Source organism: Rhea pennata, chromosome 7, assembly GCF_028389875.1.
Source record: "Rhea pennata isolate bPtePen1 chromosome 7, bPtePen1.pri, whole genome shotgun sequence".
In the NCBI taxonomy this organism is placed as follows: Eukaryota; Metazoa; Chordata; class Aves; order Rheiformes; family Rheidae; genus Rhea; species Rhea pennata.
The window spans coordinates 37,326,816-37,346,100 of NC_084669.1; the positions used below are offsets into that span (position 1 = coordinate 37,326,816).

Genomic DNA, 19,285 nt, shown 5'->3' on the forward strand with positions numbered 1-19,285 from the left:
AATTTCTAACATCAGCTCCCACAGCTGTGTTTTAGAAGGTGTAATTTTCTGTTGAAGACAAGCTTTGAGAGATCAAATAGCTGAAGAGAAAGTACACAAAAAGGCATATCACACAGAACAGCTTTGTTTCTGCTTACTAATTAAACATCTGGTGATCTACTCTGTATCCTATTTCTGGTTTTTGAATCTGAAGATACCTGTAAACTCTAGGATAATGCAAAGATTAAATAATGCGGCAAAATGATGGTGGAAGGGCACAGACAAAGAGATCTTCTGGAATGAGTAATGGTTGCAAAAGCAGGTTAACATCTACCGATGAAAAGACAACTTAAAAGGGTGCTTAAAACAGCAATAATCAAATAGCAGTCAGAATTAATATAAACAACATAATCTTTAATGTAGGAAGTTAAAAGGAGAGTTAAGGAATAGTAATAAGCAATGTGACAGCAATAGTTGTATAATAAACAAATGACTAGTTAAGACTGATCAAAACTTGACTGCCTAGCAATAGAAATTCCCTGGGAAAAAAAAGATAACAAGTGACTACATGGGGTATTCCACTCTGTAGCCTTAAAAAACAAAATACCAATCTATTTTCTTTTACACTCTAGAACTATTGATTCTGCAATTAAGACTTTTTTAACGCACAGTTTGGACTGTGCAGCAATTCAAAAGCAGCAATAAACTACAGTTAACCCAAACCGCTTCATTGTGTAATTTTGTGCTGTTATCTCAAAAAAAGAACATTTTTTTCTGCAGTAAAATGAAACCGTAAGTCTCTGAGACAAAGTCTTGAACCAAACCGAGAAGCAAAGTTATGCATCATAACATATAAAGCCATTTACTTTAAATTTTATTAGACGTCTGACCACAGCGGATGTTTGCAAAAAAACACTGATTGTACAGTGCAGATTTTTGGCCAGCTGGCACAGTAGTATTCTTGAACAGAGGAAATTTGAGAAAAACTGGCAGAGAAAGAGTCTTCTAACAAAAAAGGAAGCGTGTCTTCTCCTGCCTATAATCCTTTAAAACAATATCTCAGGTAAAGCTAATAAGCGCAAGTGTTTTGTATGTGTACCATATGCTCCTGTTTTTTTTTTTTTTTTCCTTCCAGTTTATATACATTATGAAACTTAAGCTTAAAAATCTTAAGTCACTTAACATTTTACAAATCCCAACTCAAAATGTCCATCTTATCACTGAGAGGAAAAGGGGAAATGAATAACAAAACCAGTTTTGTTAAAACGCATTGCAACATGCTATAAAACTAACTACTGGCCAGTATGTGGCTGGTTTAACACAAGGAAAACACTCAGCCAAGCAAGATCTTATTTCTATTGATTTTTTTTTTTAAGACCTACGAGCACCAAATTCTCTTACCATAAATAGAAGAAAGATGTAGACTTAACTAAATTTTTTTTTTAATTTAACCATTTTTTCAGGCAGTGAACTTGTTTGTCCATCGAATTAAGTTAAGCCACGTATTTAAGGTCTTGCATTCAGGTAAGAATGCATAGTCAGTCTAGGCTAATCATGATATTTCAAGCAAGACAAGGAGGAGGCATATAAATGGAAAGAAAAAATTCACTTGCAATTCTCGAATAGAAAATAGAAATTTTCAAGTTCTGGCACAAACAGGAACTGAGTATGTGAGGAAAGCAGGAAAACGACTGAACAAAGTAAAGTCTAAATTCAGAATGAACCTTGTATTCTGGACAATATTTTCACCACTGTAACTTGAAAGACAGCAGAAAGCCCATCAGGCAGCAAAGCCAAGCGAATATACTTTCCAACAGAACAACCACGAAGCTAGACCTGACAACATGACCAGACTGGATCACGTCTCCCTGGATTCCTCTCCACCAGTTCGGCCGGAGGCAACAGGCTCTCTCCTGAACCGTAGCAGAGTTAAAAGTTACACCTATGTCAGCCTGCATTCAATTACCCATATAACACAATTTTTCATAAATTATTAGCCAACTCAAATGTATTCATACTGTTATCATCATACTACACGGTTAAACAAGAGAAAAAGTAGTCAAAGGATTTGTAATCAGGACCTTCAGTAAGTTCACAAATATCTTCAGAAAATAATGCAGATGAATCTTACCTGGCAGATTGCCTCTTGAGAGGGTGTCTGTATCCAAATTATATGTGTCCTGAAGCCTCAGGAGAGCTTTTGCAGCACCAGTCTGATCTTCATCATTTGGGAAAAACTGGCGCTGAATAGTCATGTTCGAGATAAAGCCTGGGAAGACAGGGAAACATCTGGCCTTTTTTGTCCTAAGAATTCTATTGAGAACATTATGTCAGAAATGACTCCCTACTCTAAAAATAAATAAATAAAATAAAAAATATACATGCAACAAAAAGACCATCACTACCTGGAGAACATTACTGACATAGTGCTGATGACTTTTGTAACTGTTCCACTCAAACCTCCTCCCAAAAAGTTTTCTGTTCAGTAATGTGGAACTTGCAAATACTTTAGGATGGAGAAAGCCACCACTAACAATAAACAATGCAGAGATTAAGGCTGGTCAGTACGAAGATGAAAACAAAATGTTGCCATCTATTTTCCAACAGCTTTCAACAGCACCTTAGGCAACTAAACAGGCGCTAGGAACCTAACTGCTTTTTTGTAGACTTGGACATTAACATATTTACATTCAAACTTGAGAAACGCCCGACGTTAAAGAGGTTTCTCAATGGAGTTTCTCATTTTCACAAAACTCAAAGTCCAACTAGAGATACATTTTGAAATGTTAGTATTTCAATTGTTTTCCAAAAAGACAGCAAAGGAACAAAAAAAAAGAAAACACAGTAATTTGTTTGCTTCTATTTGCTTTTGACAGGCACACTAGGGTGAAGTTTTTGGAATAAAAAGACAAGTAGGTTCTGCAAATTAAAACAATATTCTCTCCAGCAATCACTCCCCATTTATTAGAGTTGCATGTAAACATCTACTGTGAAATCCCAACGCCATTTAAGTCAATTGTAAATCCCATAAACATGTAAGGGTACAGGATTGAGCCACAAAAGCTTGATTATTCCCTCTCCAATTTTAAGAACCTTTCTTTTAGCATTTCAAAAATATTCAGTACTGATATTCATGCTTTGCCAGACTGATGAGAAAAGAGACATGACAGTAAAGATGGCATCCCTACTATATTTCCAACCACAAGATTCCTCATACTGCTGCATAAAAGCATTGCAGAGCACTTCCGCATCCTTTCTACACTAGAGCAAACCTGTCCACAATGTTATTTAACATGGACGTTCTCCTCCTTTGTAGGCAGACTGAAATCATAAGGAAGTGGAAAAGAGGTGTCTCCAAGTATAGAATCTACTCTGTCACCCCCCGTATTTTTCTCATTGGGACAAAATATTAAACCAAGATCAACTTCAAGCTCATACTCCTCAATTTTGTAATAGTGCTTGCTAGACACACTGTAGAAAATCTGGTTTCACAGAGGGAATTTTCAGGAGATATGATGTCATGAAAGCATTCCTATTACTCCTTTTACTTGAAGGACGCCTCCTGTAGCATTAACGTATTACCCTCTCTTCAGTGGGAGAATAGCTTCTATTTTCCCCTTCTAATTCTTCACAATTAAGAAGCTTATGAGCTATTTGCACTGATGAGGTAAAGAGAGCTTTGCAAAACCAGGAGGTCACTTGGAGAAAGGCAAAACAAGCATCTTAATCTGAGCAGCCAGCAAAAGAGTTTGCCAAGGAATGAAGTTACTTTGGTAAAAGTGTCTGAGTGTCTGTCAGGCATTTTCATAGAAGCGGCGTTTCTTCCTGACAAACTCTTTTGTCCCAAGATCTTAAAGCACAACGAGCTTTATAACTTTACCATTCTAAGGATGGTACCACTAAGTCTATCAAGTCTATCAAGTGCATTTAATATCCAGCAGTTTGAAAACTAAGCAGCATAACCAAAACCAAACAAATGTAGTTCCAAGCAACAAAAGCGTAATACATAGACCTTAGCTGCAAAGCTGTTAAAAAAAAGAGAGAGAGAGAGCGCAAGCGAACTGGTTGAATTTGTCATTTCTGCCACATTTAGTAGACTTTTTAACCATTCTGACCTAATGCTATCTGTTTTCTTTTTAAGCAGGAAACCTTGCCATAAACAACCTCCTTCTACTCCTTTCTTTTACAGCATTATGCTTCCCCCAACTATTATCCCTTTTCTTGATAATTTTCATAAAACAAAATGGTCCACTCCCCACCTCCCCATTCAGAAGAGGGGCTTAAGATGCAGGTAAAGAGCCTTTTCAGTCAGAACATTTGATCTCCCACAGCAACAACTGTGAAGCTGAATGTGATGAATTCTTAGAGACTATCCATCTCTCCTTTTTTTTTCCTGAACACTCTGCTTTTTTGTCATTTCTTTCTACAAACTTACACCTGCTCTCAGTTGTTGACATGGATTCTTACAGAAAAAGAGTTATCCCCAATTCCTGCTGCTAAAAGTCTTTTTCATAGTCAGCTGCTATTTTATGTCCTCCTTCCTTGCAAAGGGTTTCCACTCTTGCTGAGGAACGAAGGCAGCAAAGTACAGTTAACACTCGTTCATATCAGTTTCACAAACACTTGGTCTCTGCCAACATTCAGGTTTCGCACTATCACATCTTAACAAGACCAGGCAGATCAGCAGCCACAGCACTTGGCTACTCAAAGACAGCCCCACACACCTTGCACTTGGAAGGCATTTTTTTCACCCCTTTTCTGTTTTTATTTTAAGGCAGGGGTCCCACAGCATCTTTCCACAGAAAAAAATCCCTTTTCATGCTGAAAAATGAAGTTACCAAATTTAGAGGTAAAACTCTCTAACAGACTAGATAAATAGAGTGGGAGAGCAGACGAAGCAACCTTGATCTCTTGCAAAATTTAAAGCCTCCACGGAGAAGACTCCCTCTAAGCATCACAGTTCTGCAGAATTTTTTTAGTGCTCAGATTACAGTACTTTGACAGCAAAGTAGCAGGATCTTCTACGGTGCTTGTTTGTGTGCTTTAATGAAGGCATCTTTGAAATAGAGCTAAGAGCTGTCTAGTTCAGCCTGTGACACATGAAAGACACAAGTCAAAATAACTGCACTTATAATACGATCACTGTTTCTACTGCAGGCAGACTTACCATCTGACATGTCCTTCAGAACCAGGTTCTCCAGCTCACCCCACTCTGTGTTCAGCCGTTTCATCAACTTGAATGCATTTACAGGATGTCCCAAAAATCCCTCTGGGTCTTTTGTAGCAGTGTCTGTCAGCTGATCTAATTTCTCTGCCCATCTATAGTGAAAAGATGTACTAATTATAGTCTCATTTAAAAGTCTTCCATTGCACTATACAACTACTCAACACTCGGTTAGTAAAAATCCCAATAAAGAAGTGCAGGCTTTGTATGTTACGTGTAAAGCTCTTCTGAAAGAAACAAAAAGGCCTCTTTTGTTTTGGAAAAAAATCCTCTTCCTCAGCTGCAGCTTATGTTTTAAACTTGTGCTATTCTTGTGATCTTTGCCGGAACACTGCAGAAAGAACTCCTTCCTACAAATACCAAATGAAGCGTGCCAACAGATCCATTGTGAGTTTTCACGCAGGACTAATCAAATACAAAGTTTTACCCACATTTTCGTCATGTATTTTTAGATGCACTTCTTATAAAGTTTACAAAAAAGTAGCTCAAAATACATGTCCCAAATTATTTTACTTTGAGATACTCAGGCTTGTTCTAAGCCCCCTGCCTCCCACCACAGATCTGCTTTCCATATTATAAATTTGCAGGAAAAAAAAACATAGCTCTTGTGCTCCCAAGTACGAAGCTCCAATTACTTCTGTGATGCTACAGTTCTGACTCAGCAAACCTCCCTAATTCTTTCAGCGACATAAGCCATTCACAACTGCAATTCATTCCGAATAAGCAACCCTTTCAACAGCTGCTGCTGTTCATCTGCCTAGTGCTCTGATGGAAGCATCTAGTGCACTTGAATCTCAAGTCAGCAGGCACATCAGTCACGCCAAGAGCAACAGCACTACGCTGCGTCTGCAGAACGGCCACGCTTCCCTTCCCTATCCAAGGCAATACAGATCTAGAACGTAAGGACATATAGCAGTACTGTGAACACAGAATAAAATAATGTTAAAAAAGCAACACTCCACAGCAAATACCAGGCAGCAACATCAATACAAAGCAAGTACAGAATCTGTAGCCTGCAGGGGACTCTGTACATGGGCTGGCAATCAGCTTGCTCCAAAATTTGGTACGTTCAAATTAAGTTTGCTTACTTTACCCAAAGCAAGTGAATGTTTAATTTTCCAACTGTTAAATGCACCACTGTTTGTATTCAATTCTCCCATACCATTTTTAACTGTTTCCCTACCCTCTGACAGCCCCAGCCTACCTTCTTGTCAGGAACAAAGGAATGGACAGCACTACCTCCAGGAATCAACATATTCTGAAGCAGAGGGCTATAATGCTCCTCTGGAACAATTCCAGCTTCTAACAAGCTGAATACTGAAGAGACTAATTTCAAGAAATTCACTACACATTTCCCAATGCATGACTATCAAACCTAACGATTAACTAAAAGTCACTGCTGCTGTAAGCCACAAGCACAAGACCAAGATTTCTTTCAAGTTGCTTCTGTTTCACAAAAATCCACCACAAGCCACCCACAAAGGTATAAGCCATCTTCCCTATTTCAGTAAATTTTGACTTTCATTGAGCTTACTTAAGTCAACAGAAACAACCAATATCTTTCAGCTAAAGAACAGAGCCTCAAAAGATCCTGGGATTTTTTTTTCCAATTTCTTCCATCTCTGTGACAGTTATTTTAACTTTTTTTGTCCTGATAGCGGAAACCTCTAGTATAATAAAAACACAGCTGTGATGCTTTTATAATAAACTGTATTTATATGGTTTTGGCTGTCCAGTCTGTACACTCCCACTTTAACTTACAGTTATAAAGAAGAGACTCATAACCTTCCAAACCTGCGAGCAATTTCAACTCACGTATTTCATACAGTGATAAAAATAAATAGTCTGACAAAAGAACCTTTCTTCTTAGACAGCTTGCAAGTTTAGATGTCAAAATGTAACCCACAGAAGTTAGAGTAAAATTCATACATCTATCAAACCTTTTAGACACCCTTATGACAGATTTAAGCACACTTTGTTGCATCCAGTTCAGTGATACAAAAATCTTATCTCTAGTTTTCATAAAGTCTGAGATACTGGGTTCTTGTCCTCGGGCCTACAGAGTTGAGCAACATAGTAACTGCAATGGTCAGGACTCAGTTATTTTAAAAAGCAGTAATTTTATTTTATTTTATTTTATTTTATTTATAACCCAAAATATAACAAGTAAAAAGAGGCTCTGTTCCTGTAATGATTTATTTCTATTCACTGGTAAGTCCACCTGAGTTCTAGCTTAAACACTCCTGAACAATACAGCCACACCAATATCTTTGAGAGCTTTTATAGCTGGTATATCATCGCAGTCTTTGTAACACACATCTAGAGATTTCTTGGGTTTTGGTTGCCACCAAGCACAGTCTGTCTTTTAAAGAATTACATGTCAAGATATCATACTGATATCCTGAAGCAGGCTGATGAGATTTCACCATAAGAAAGCTGCACAAAATAAACCACTGGCTTCGAGATAACAATTTAGGGCAAAAAAAGTGACCAAATCTGCTAGTTAATCTTTGTCCTAGAGGCGAAATTCCTCAAATTTAGTCAGCCTTGTAAGTACTTTTTACATTAAGGGTAGACTCAAATTATTAACTATTAGCATTGTGAAACAAACTGCTTACTTTTTGATCTGCTCCAGCTTGCTCTCCTCTGCCTTGATATAATCTTTCAGTGATATCACCAGGTCTTTTTCTGTATTAATTAAGTCTGTCATATGACCTAGAAAATAAGTCAACAGTTTGGTTAGAACAGGAGAAAGCAAAAAAAAAAAAAAAAAAAAAAAGAGAGAGAGAGAGAGAATTCAAAATAAAATTCTTCCTCCTTTCTACTCTTTCCTCCCCAAAGTGCTTCTGTACTTTAAGAGGCCTGAATGAATATTTGAATCAGACTTTTTTTTTTGAATCAGACTTCTTTTTTTTTTTTTTTTTTTGGTGAAGGATAAAACCTCATGTTGGACAAACCTTGTTGCCATGGAAATTAACACAGTATTACAAATTTATTATTAGAACTAATTTAGGATTCATTTGGAAAAGGAAGTAGGTTGCAACTGAATGATCTGTCATCCAAGCATACATAATGTAGCACAAATAATGACAAAGCTACAAAAATATACAAAGACTTCATGTTTGACATACAGTATTAGTCCTTTTTTTAATTTTTAAAATTATTTACATGACTTCAATGCAACAGTCTCTCAGTTCATAATTGCTTCATTCTCTGTAAGCAGGCAGTTGAACTGGTTATTTTAATATAAACTTCACGTCTTTAGTTGCATTATACGCCACTAGAACCCAGGAGAAGGTACATTGCCATACTGGTATTATTATGCATCCTAAACAGTTGTTTCATTTTCCTCCACATATATGCAGTAATTCACACTAAAATTTTGTTTAAAGTTCAATATGTACAAGAACATACAATGCATGCAGACCTTTGCCTTTGTCACTGGACTAAGATGACTTACTTAAGTAAAAGCATATTTCTCCCAAAAGTAAAAAGTCAAATATGTCAGAAGAACTAATAAGTGGATTTAGTTCTCTACCGACTACAGCCCTGTGCTCCATTAAGCTTATTGCTGAACAACTTTTGATAGTTGTAAAGAAATTTTCCGCTATGTACTATATACACCAAAATGTCTCACCAATGGAAGTGAAGAAGTCTGTATGGGCATAAGAAAAAGGCAGTAGAAATCCCAGGGCTACAATACACCAAATCTTGTTGAATGCCATAGTTCAACAGCTGCCACCTCACCACGTACCTACAAAAGAAACAAAGTAGGTGAAACTTCCCTATTCAGAGATTCGAATCTACCTTTGAATGAGCCAGCTTATTATCTCAGAATGGCTATTAGCTCTTGAGGCAGCAGAATTTCAGCACCAGAGGTTCACCAACCAGTAAACCATTTTTCTTTTACAGTTCTACCTTTGATAAGCTTGAGCACAAAAGCTCTCTCAGGGAACTGACTCCATTCTGCAAAAACATCTTTGTAATATTTTTGCCTTGTGCAATAGGAGAATGAAGAATAGTTTAGAGACAGGGTTGTCACAAGCATTCTTCATCCTTTTGACCTCTAAGCACTGCAGATAGAGCTGTATCACAAAAAGCACCAGAAAGAAAAAACAAGACTCCTAAAACCAGATGCTGAAGAAAAACATAATAACAAGTTATAATACCTAACATTAAGCTCATCCACCCACTGAAAAAAACATGCCTCTGATGAGTCAAAAAGATGCCTTGTGGAACAGGTATAAATAAAACTCCTATACAACCAATCCATAGAGTCAGTTACTTGCATGTTGCCACTATTCAGCCAGCATCCACATCTGAAAGCACATCTTGACACAAAAGGCTGCTCTGTTGGCTGATTCAAGGTCAGTCCTTAGAGGAGTCTGCAGCAGACATGCAGGCCAGTGCTTTCTCCAGTAACAGCTGCCAAATTCATGGCCTTTCTGATCTTGAACCTTCACAACAGCCTACGATTTCCTCACTAATGCATACTTTCAATGCTCTCTTGGAATGCACAAAATTTGCGTTTTCCATACGCAAGTCTGCTCATCCTCTCATGCATAGCATTTCCTTTGATAAATTAAAACAATTGTAGGTACTAACAAAAACTGTTTTACCACTCTTCCAGAGGCAAGAGCTAATGAAAAATCTGCTCCCAAAGAAACATCACAAAGCCAGTCCGGAAAGTCACAGAACGTCTCATTCTGCTTAGGAAAGAAAGCAATATACTTTTGATTGAATTGACAGTACTTGTAGCGTACAACATAAAAATCAGGTGTGCCATTCACACAAGGTGCAAATAAAATGAGAAAAGTGCAAAAAAAAAACACCTAAAGAAAAATCGTTCATCCCACGGGGTAGGTAATAACAAAAATACTCTCAGGACATCAAACTGCAGTGTCATCTTCTCTTATTGCACATTAAGAGTCACCAAGCAATTCACGCCTTTTGTTTTTCACTTCTAGCACTAACAGAAAGAAAAACACAGAGATCTGCATTTCCTGATTCTGTGGATTACCTCTTGGACAGGGCAAGTCCAGCTTCACTGGCACTACCAGAAACAACAGGTAACTCACAAGTACCTAGTAAAGCAGGGCAGCACGAGTTCTTACAAACCATGTGAAATGTATGTGCCCAAAACTGAAGGGCTGAAACACTCTGACACATTCACCAGCAGAAGGAAAGCTGTCAAGTAAAAACGTGGAGAGGGAAAGCCTGGAGTCCTGCTTTCTTCCCTAGCCAAGGCAGAGACCTCAGTCTCACAAATGCTCTAAACCAGCACTGTGGTCTGCAGTCGCTTCTACAGAAAGTTATCTCACAGGGAAATTTACTTTCACTTTCTACTTCAAAACTCTATCCAGGGACACTGATGCGTACCTGAGCCCCTAGTGTAAAAAAAAAAAAAAAGAAAAAAAAAGAAAGAAAAAAAAAGCTCAATTTCCTGTTTTGCTCTCTAGAAAGCCAAGTGGCTCCTGCTCATTCAGTAGTCAAGCAAATACATACATGAATCAATTACAAAGCACAGTTCTACTACACAGTAAATATTTGCTAACATTATCAGTACTCAGAATTCATTGACCTGTTCATTGCACTTAATAAAATACAAGGAGACCATCACAGAAGTCACTTTGGTATTAATCAAGATGAAATCTTAAAAAAGGAAAAACAGTATTTTGAGAAAAGATGTCTCCTCTCCACCAAGTGGCTCTTGGTGGCAGTCATCCACCGAGCAAGACAGAACCATGCCTTAAAGCCCATTTAAGCAATGTGGTTTGGAAACAGTTTTCCCTCTTCTCTACCTGCCTTTAAAGCCTGCTCCAATAGCGCTCAGACTCCGAACATAACTGGAACTGCAAAGATCCTCTAGTATCTCTGTCCGTACACCTTCAGAGACACGCGACCAAGGACAAGTGTCAACAGCCACAAGTTGCAACACACGAGAAGCTTTTTCCGTGTACCTAATCGGTTTCCTAACGGCAGCACTTAAGCACTGAAACAGGTTACGCAGAGCAACTGGCTTTTCCATTCTTGGGAGTGTCAAAACCCAACGAGGTAAGTCCCTCTGCAACCTGATCTAACTTTCAAGCCCGCCCCGCTTTCAGCAGGATATTATATGAGACAACATCCAACTTTGCTTTCTCTTTCATTTCAGAGTCTCCAGCTTTTCTGCCATTTGCAAGGATTCAGAATCCTCCAAGACCTTTCAGTCACCTTCCGACTGCTTCCCTCCCAGCTGGAATTCAGATAACTGGAAAGAGAGCCCAAGACAGTGGCCAGCCAAGTTTTCACTGCCGTAACAACAGTTGCTAAGTAAGTAGCATGGCTTTTAAACCCGCTGCAAAAGGACCAGCTACAGGTTCCCAAATCAACAAAAACAAGGCTCAGTTAACAAAGACGCTGGAAAGCTCTTAGACACATAGGCTGCCAAATAAGTAGGCTTAATTTTTTTCCTCTCTGTGACAAAGAAAATCAAAATAAAAATCTTCTCTCCATTATTTCTGTCAGTTTGACTCTCCTCCTCAACTGTCCCTAAGGCAAACGCAAAGATGGTAGTTGAGCAACTTAGAGAAGAGGGAATCTACTACCCACACAAAGAAGAAATGATGTTAGTCCTGTTTCAGTGGGAGTCAGGCTGACAGCTTTAAATCAGAAGTTTCCTGACTTTCTATACAGAACATGTTTGCTAAGCTTTGAAGCAGCGAAACATGGCAGAGAAAGAAAAAAACCCACAGAAAATAGCAAAAACCAAGCAAATATGAAATTACGTATCTATATATACGCAAATAAGACAAAGCAGCAGTTGTAATAATCATACTGCCAAATGTGGCATGGGATTCCCCTAATAGCAAAGACGAACCAAAAAAAATGCAATTTCACATGTTGTAACTCAAGACTCTTCCTAGAGTTCTTGTACAGTCTTCATGTTTGCTCCGCAAGGGGAAACCGGATTGCAAGAGATGCATCAGAATGCATGTAGCATCCTTGCAAGCAGAAAGGAAGGGTGAAATTAAACTACAAAGAGTGATATAACCTCAAAACCACCAAAGTCACACTAATGGTGACTGAAAACCAATGTGTTTGTCTGAACAGGCTTTTTATACAGCCCCCAGCACTATCAATTTCAAGCTCCCAGGTGCTTACCAGGGCCCCAAAAAGAAAGAAGCTACAGATGAAAAATGCAAACAGAAGGCATACTCGCATGTTGAATTATTCTGGAATAGTTCTAATGAATTGCAAAACAGCATTTTTATTTAGGTAAGAAATAAGTGACCTACTCTAAATTCAGGTTGGTAACCAAAACCACATCTCCAGGATGCTTAAGCTTTTAATTTAAATACTAGTCAATCCTTACTGCAACAGCTTTTTCTTTTTATGTAAAATAAAACAAAACAGAACAGTCAAACAGAGCTAACCTGGAGATGGGGAGGGGAAGAAGATGACACAAACAGTGATAAATGCTCGCTGCAGTAAATCTATCTCAGTGAACAGGGTTCAGGTTATTATCACATGACACCACATGCTTGGAAATATCGCTCAGAACAAAGTACTTGGGAGACGTGGAAAAGTTCTTAAGCATCAAGAGTAGTCAACTGCTATCACTGTTTAACAGCCTCAGTACAGAAGCAGCAGAATTCAGTTATCTAGGTTCTCTAGCAGGTTGTATTTAAAGGCTGATTTTAAACCAAGATCTAAGCAGTGAGAGGAGAAAGTAGAATTTCTAGAACTGCTACTCAGACAAGAACATGGCATGTTACAGGCATCTTTCTAATGTCAAAGCTGCAATGTAAGTACTACTTTCAAAAATTCTGCTGATTACCTTTGGTGATATTTTGGAATTTTTTTTATTGGTTGGTGGTACAAATAAAGGACTTAGTGTTCCTACTTTAATTTGAAAGAGATAAAAAACCAGCCTACTTCTACATACTATAAACATGCTACATCTGAGATCTCAATTCTCTCTTCAAATCCCTCTCTTTTTGCAGAATAAGAACAAGAGAAGAATCAATTTGAGAGCTGAAGTAATTAATAAATGTATTTTAGGTATAATTTATTACCACCTTGAACTGAAGGCAGCATTCAAGAGTCTGACTATAAAACGGGGATGTTTGTACAGATTTGTACTTAATAAACTAATGCAAGTTTTTCTTGCTCTTCCAGTGTAAGACTGAATGGACACAGTCCTTTCACTGCCCACTTATTTTAACTTTCTAAGCCAAGATAAAGAACACTGGCACTGTAGCACAGCACTTATCTTACTAGACACAACAAGCAGAAGGCTATTCTATTTATTCTCTGCTCAAGGATTAGCAGAGGATCTATAGAGATATACAGAATGTTTTCAGATATTAAGAGTGATTTTAAAGAAACTAGGAAAATTCCAATTATCAACAGCTGAAGAACTGTACCAGGTAAGTGTTCCTCTGGGCTGAAGTTCCAGCCCAGCAGGTCATTCTGCAACAGAAAGGCTATCCATCTTTTGAGAGGAACAGCAACTCGCTCTGAAGTCACTAGAACAATATCAACTAGAAATGCACAGTACAAGTGACAACAAAGATATTGTTTCAGCACAGACTTTATTTACAGTCTTTCTTCAGTTAAATATACTCCATTTATAAAGTAAGGTTTCCCAACAAGTATACTCTGTTGCAGTGCTTTCAGAAGCAAACAGAAAGGTGTTTCTTTTTCTGTATTGATCACAGCAGATAGGTAGAGTTCTCCTCCCATAAAGCTCTTCATGCCTTCCATGGTGTTAGTCTTATTTGCCATTTGTGTTTATCAAACTGCACACTGGGTATTTGTAATCTATGTGCACACCTCCAAATAGTTTTAAAAGCTACAATTTAAAGCTGTTCATTATGCAACAATGTTTAAATCTGTAAGTCAGAGATCTTATCTCTAGCTCCATAGATCAGTCTCAATGTCTATATTCACTCTGTAGTTCAAGCCAAGTTTCTGCAGCAGCTCCTGTTTCCATACCACTTAGCGGTGCCAGCTAAAGGCCCGTCATTTGTGGGGCTCCACACCAGACCAGCAAAGGGAACGAATCCCCATCAAAAGCTGTTTCTTACTGGGAGATGAGGTAGCGATTCCTCCCCCTCATACTTCCTATATGGTTTGCTACACAATACCACAGGCAGATGTACTAGCACATGTGAAGAGCACAGGCAGGGAAATGCTCACAGCAGTACTGCCACTAGATGCAGTTCTTCAAGCGGTGCTTCTCTTGAGGAGCTCAGTGAATTACACCTAGAACAGATGTGCCCACCTATAGCACAACCAGAGCTTAATGGGCAGAATTAACACTCTTAATATGGCCAGATTCAGACATGTTCCAGCTACTTTGACTCCACAGTATAAGGAGAGAGAAGGCAGGAATCAGTACCAGTTTTGTCAGCACATAATTATGAAGCACTGCAGAGTAGTCTGGGTCCAATCAAAGGATTTACAGTACAGTTATGACATTTAAATACACCCAACAATGATTTAAAAGCATAGAGTACTGGGTACAGAGCAGCAAGGTGGACAACATCTCTTACTCCAAAAAACAGGCCTCTGCTTCCTGAACCAACTGGAAAGTCATTATCTTTACTTTCCACCCTCACCAGAATACTGTTTGCATGCTTAGTTGAATTGTCTTGCAAGAAGCTGTATTTAACATACATATGCTTTTTAAAACTGGTAGTTTCTTTCAGTTACTAAAATCTTAAGCTCAGATTCTTGACCTAACTGAAGTAGGTGAATAATTAAGTGCTCACGGTCCTCTGCAACTCCCCTTGTTGAATTCAACAGGAAGAAAAAGTCGCATCAAATTGGATGTTGGGTAATCCTTTACACATCAATAAGACTTCTTTGCACAAGTCTGAACTACCTTTCTTCTAGAAGCATGCAAGCTTTTCAGGTAAGTTGGAAAAAAAACATACTCTAAACGTATCTAACATTCTTGCTGGCTCTTTGTTCAACGGCATCGTCAAGACTCCATGCGGAAATTTCCCCTCTGGTCAAATTAACCCCTCCTAGCGAAATACCTGCTCAAGGGTGTACCTTCCTGCGGGTCACCTGCACCTAGGATAGCTTTTACAAAATGCAACCGGCTTTCTCCAACCCAAAGCAGCAGAAAGAGGGAGAACCCAAGGCAAGCCTTAATCCTCGCGATGCAAGCGCTACACGCGGCACCCACAGCCGCAAACGCGGAGCGCACCGCCGACACGCGCGGTGGCGACGCTCCAGCGCTCGCGCCGGGTAGCTCGCGCGCTCATCCGGGCGCGCAGCCGATCGCTCCGGCCCCTCGGCTCCCCCGCACGGCCCGCGCGCAGCTCTCCCACTTCAGCCGCCGCCCGGGCGGTGCTGCGCGCCGCGCCGCCGGGGGCGGGCGGGAGGAGGGAGGCGGCCGCCCGGCAGCGGCGGCGCGGGGGCCGCTCGCGGAAACGCCGGCGGGCAGCGGCGGCGGCGCCCGTTGCGTAACGGGACGCGGTCCGGCCGCGCCTGCCACGTATCGCTCCCACCCCCTGGCGGCGCGCGGCGGCCCCGCCGCCCCCCCCGCGGGGCTCGGCCGACGGGACGGGATGGGACGGGGCGACGGCCTCACCTGAGGGCAGGGCGGCGGCCGGGCCGAGCGCGCAGCGGAGCGGAACGACGCGGAGAGGCGCCACTAACGGCCGCGCCACTAACGGCCGCGCCGCGAGCCGCGCAGTGGCGTAACCGACGGCGCGCGGCCGGCCCCGCCGCCGCCTTTATAGGCGCGCAGGCCCCGCCCCCGGCCGCGCGCGGGACGAGGCGGGGGGGGGGGGGAGGGGGGGCGCGCGGGGGAGCAGCCGCCGGCCGCCGCGCTACGTGAGCTCGGTCACAGCGGCGCGCGCCGCACTGCGCACGCGCGGCGGCCCCGGCCGCCGCTCCACGTGGGCGCCGGCAGCGCCCCGCCGCCGCGGGGATGGGTGCCCCCTCCCCACCCCCATCACCTGCACAGGCAGGGACTTTACTGGTTCCTGTGGTTTTAGACGGGGGCTCTGCAGCGCGATGTCCTCCCTGGCACGGCCGGCCCGCGACCTCCCCCGCGCCGTGCCAGGCAGCGCTTCTGCCCCAGCGCTGCAAACCTGCCCGGGGAGCCGTGACCCGGCGGGGCAGGCCCAAAGCCCTGCCTAAAAGTTGTTCCCGCCGAGCAGGGAAGGCCATAGGCAAGACGCAGCGAAGTCAGAAATTAGAGGGCTCCATATGTTCGTTAACAGGCGTGCACGGTTAACACTAACACCAGCAATGAGTTGCCAATGCCAGGAACAGCCAGGGACTTCTGTTCCGTACAGCTTCAGGGAGACACCGACGTTAACACACAGCCCGTGCGGCTCTGCTGAAGTCTGCGGTGTTACTCTGCACCCTTGGAACCAACTGTAACTAGCTACTGCTGATGAATCACAACATCCCGTTCTAATAAACATCCTTTAGCAATTTCGTCTTGCTTAAAACCAGCTACTTCATAAAAAAAGACTGGAGGTTGTGGCATGATCCACAACCAAGATTTTTTCCCTGTACCTAAGCTGTTATCTAAGCTTCAACTCATACAACAGTGTTGTAGTGTTTGCTCTTTAAGAGACACTGTGCGTTATGCCCCATTTTGCAGAAAGGTATGAGACAAGACATAGAGGAAAAAAACAATATTGTTTAAGTGAGTTTAGTCGTTTTGTCCAGATGTGGACACATCTGCATCCATGCAGCTGACTACATCACCAGTATTGTGAGTGCTGCTGCACCAGAGTAGGAAGAAGGCTAGTTCTGCTAAAAACTGACCATCAAAAATAAGCCTTCCTTTCCTCTCATCTTGGTCATCTTCCAATAGAAGTACAACTCTTAGAACTGGCAGGAAACACTGGAATGATACACAAGCCTCTAGCTGAGGCATCTAGTTAAAGCTCTATGATCCAAAGAGTCCATAATATCTAGTCCGAGATTTAACGGCAGCTTCTAGAGATTTGGTGAAGCCTCACACGCTGTAGGCATTCCAAACCTTCTTAGGGAGACTGGCTGCTTTCCATACATTTCTTCATCAGACTTTCTTTTACACTTTGGAAAGACAGATAGTGGAGAACTTCAACAAAAGCCAGTTTGTTAGCATGTTTACTAGCAGGCTTACATGTAGTTGTCAGCATGGGGCCAGAGGCTAAGAATTGTGTGTCAAAAGGAGCCCAGGTGTTTGGCATATACCAAGGACCAAATCTAGGGCTCTTCCCAATGGTCACAGCATCGCCTCACTCTAGAAGCTGATTTCTGCATCGTATCAGTGCTTTCTGTCACTAAGATAAGCAGTACTCACTCATTTTGTCCTGGCTTCCGTGACTCCAGCGTAGTCACTGGTGCTCCAGTCATGGTAAAACTTTGCTCGCAAGTCTCTATGCTGGTCTTGTGCATTATCACCTGCTGTTGAGCATGATGAGGCAGGCAGCTTCAAGCAGGCCTGAAGGGAACAATTTGTTAATCTAGCACTTCGTTAAGAAGCACTTACTGTCCATAAGAACAAGTGCAAGAGAAGCACTTGTTCGAAGAGAATAATAGAAAAAACAAGTAGCAAGTGGCATTCAGACTTTATTTTGGATTTACAGACTTCTGTATGTTTTCCAGTAGAAACATTGACTCCTTTGTAGCAAGTATAAGCCTAACAACACACTTTCTTTTATGAACAATCCCACAGAAGTATTCCATAGGCCCTAAACTGAAAGGATACTGAAAAAAAGGTCAATCCAGAACAAGGATAAGGCAGAAGTGGCCTCATAAAAGCATGAGAGTAACTGTGACAACTTGCATCAATGCTTCTTGCAGTCCATTTGGTAGAAAGCTGCTCAGAATACTATCACAGCCTCCAGCACTTTTAGCTGCCTCAACCTTATGTGGTCCTTCTGTTTAATAACCTTCTGAGTTCCCTGTTACGCATTTCTCCTCCTCCCCCTTGAGCTAAAACTGTGTACGCAACATCTTTTATGTAGGAGTTGTGCTGTCCCCTACCCAAGGGGCAGAGAAGCACCTCCATTTGTTCATTGGAAACTTGGCCTCTTCTATCTGCATTTGGTACTACGAAGTGCTGTACCAGAAGAGACCACAAACAGCCAATTCCTACCCCTTACTCAGGCTGAAGCATTAGCATCTACCTAATTCATCGCAGAAGCAACATTGCGTATCTTTGATCATCCCTGTTGCCATCGCTGAACTTCTTCCAGTCCTTCAACATCCCTTTAGAGAAAACAGGCATGAACAGATAAGTCATCTTTGTATCATACAGTTAGCTCACAGCACTGCTTAGCTGTTTAAGTATACTAACAACCTAGGTTTATCCTTTTGAAACAGATGAAGCCTCCTCTAGTTTCACACAGTGTTTACATTTCAGTGCCCACATATTAAATCACTGAAAAAGAGAAGTTTTTACCTGCAATCAAGAAGCTGGATCCTATTATCAATTATTTCGCACAGCATAGCATATCTTCTCTAACCAACAAAGGCAGGGACGGGCAGAAGACAAAAATACATATGCTACCCCCAAGAAGCTGAACTGAACAAATCCTTCTAAAATGTCATTTGGACTCAGATGTAAAAACATCTTCTCTACACTTGTGCAAATGTTAGGAACATAGATTATATTCAGCAATACCAAACCAGACAGTTTCTCTCTTTCAAGAACTCCACCCTGAGTGTGGAAACTGTAGAAGTCCCTTGCATACATAATACAGGCTACAGTCTAACTTTAGAGCAAAGCCAGATTTGGCTGGTTTGCATCTAAAGTTTAATACTAGAGGGAAAGACTACTCATTAACCCTCTCTTTAAAGCGGTTTGTCTTTCTTTGGCCTCTCACTTAAAAAAAAAAAAATCTACCAAGAAGTTTCTTGTGGCTTGACCATAAGTTTTCAGTGTGAAACTGCTAGCCAGATGTATTTAAAGTAAGTAATTAACAGTTATTTTGCAAAGGTCAGCTGTTAGCAATTCTAAACATGTTTCTGCTTATTCAGGGGCAGCTGGAAAGGCATGAAACAGAATAGCAAGAAAAAACAAAGTGATAACCAGCATAATCATTATTAGCTTAGTCACATTTTTCAACCACTTCT

At 41.1% G+C, this 19,285-nt stretch overlaps 1 protein-coding gene across 5 annotated transcripts in view; it reads right to left on the minus strand.

Annotated features, from left to right (window-relative positions):
• The window catches only part of P4HA1 (prolyl 4-hydroxylase subunit alpha 1), a 41,949-nt gene extending 23,570 nt beyond the window's left edge, over window positions 1–18,379 (minus strand). For 4 of the 5 annotated variants that reach the window (XM_062579907.1, XM_062579905.1, XM_062579903.1 and 1 more), the window contains exons 1-5: window positions 15,792–15,899; window positions 8,841–8,957; window positions 7,822–7,918; window positions 5,147–5,298; window positions 2,111–2,248 (exon numbers count right to left, since the gene is read on the minus strand). In XM_062579907.1, coding sequence (XP_062435891.1) covers window positions 2,111–2,248; window positions 5,147–5,298; window positions 7,822–7,918; window positions 8,841–8,928 — 475 coding nt within the window. In that variant the 5' untranslated portion in view covers window positions 8,929–8,957; window positions 15,792–15,899. Of the gene's footprint in view, window positions 1–2,110; window positions 2,249–5,146; window positions 5,299–7,821; window positions 7,919–8,840; window positions 8,958–15,791; window positions 15,900–17,507; window positions 17,649–18,336 lie in introns of those variants that run through there. The other variant, XM_062579904.1, reaches the window with a different exon arrangement.
• Between the last annotated feature and the right edge of the window lie 906 nt (window positions 18,380–19,285).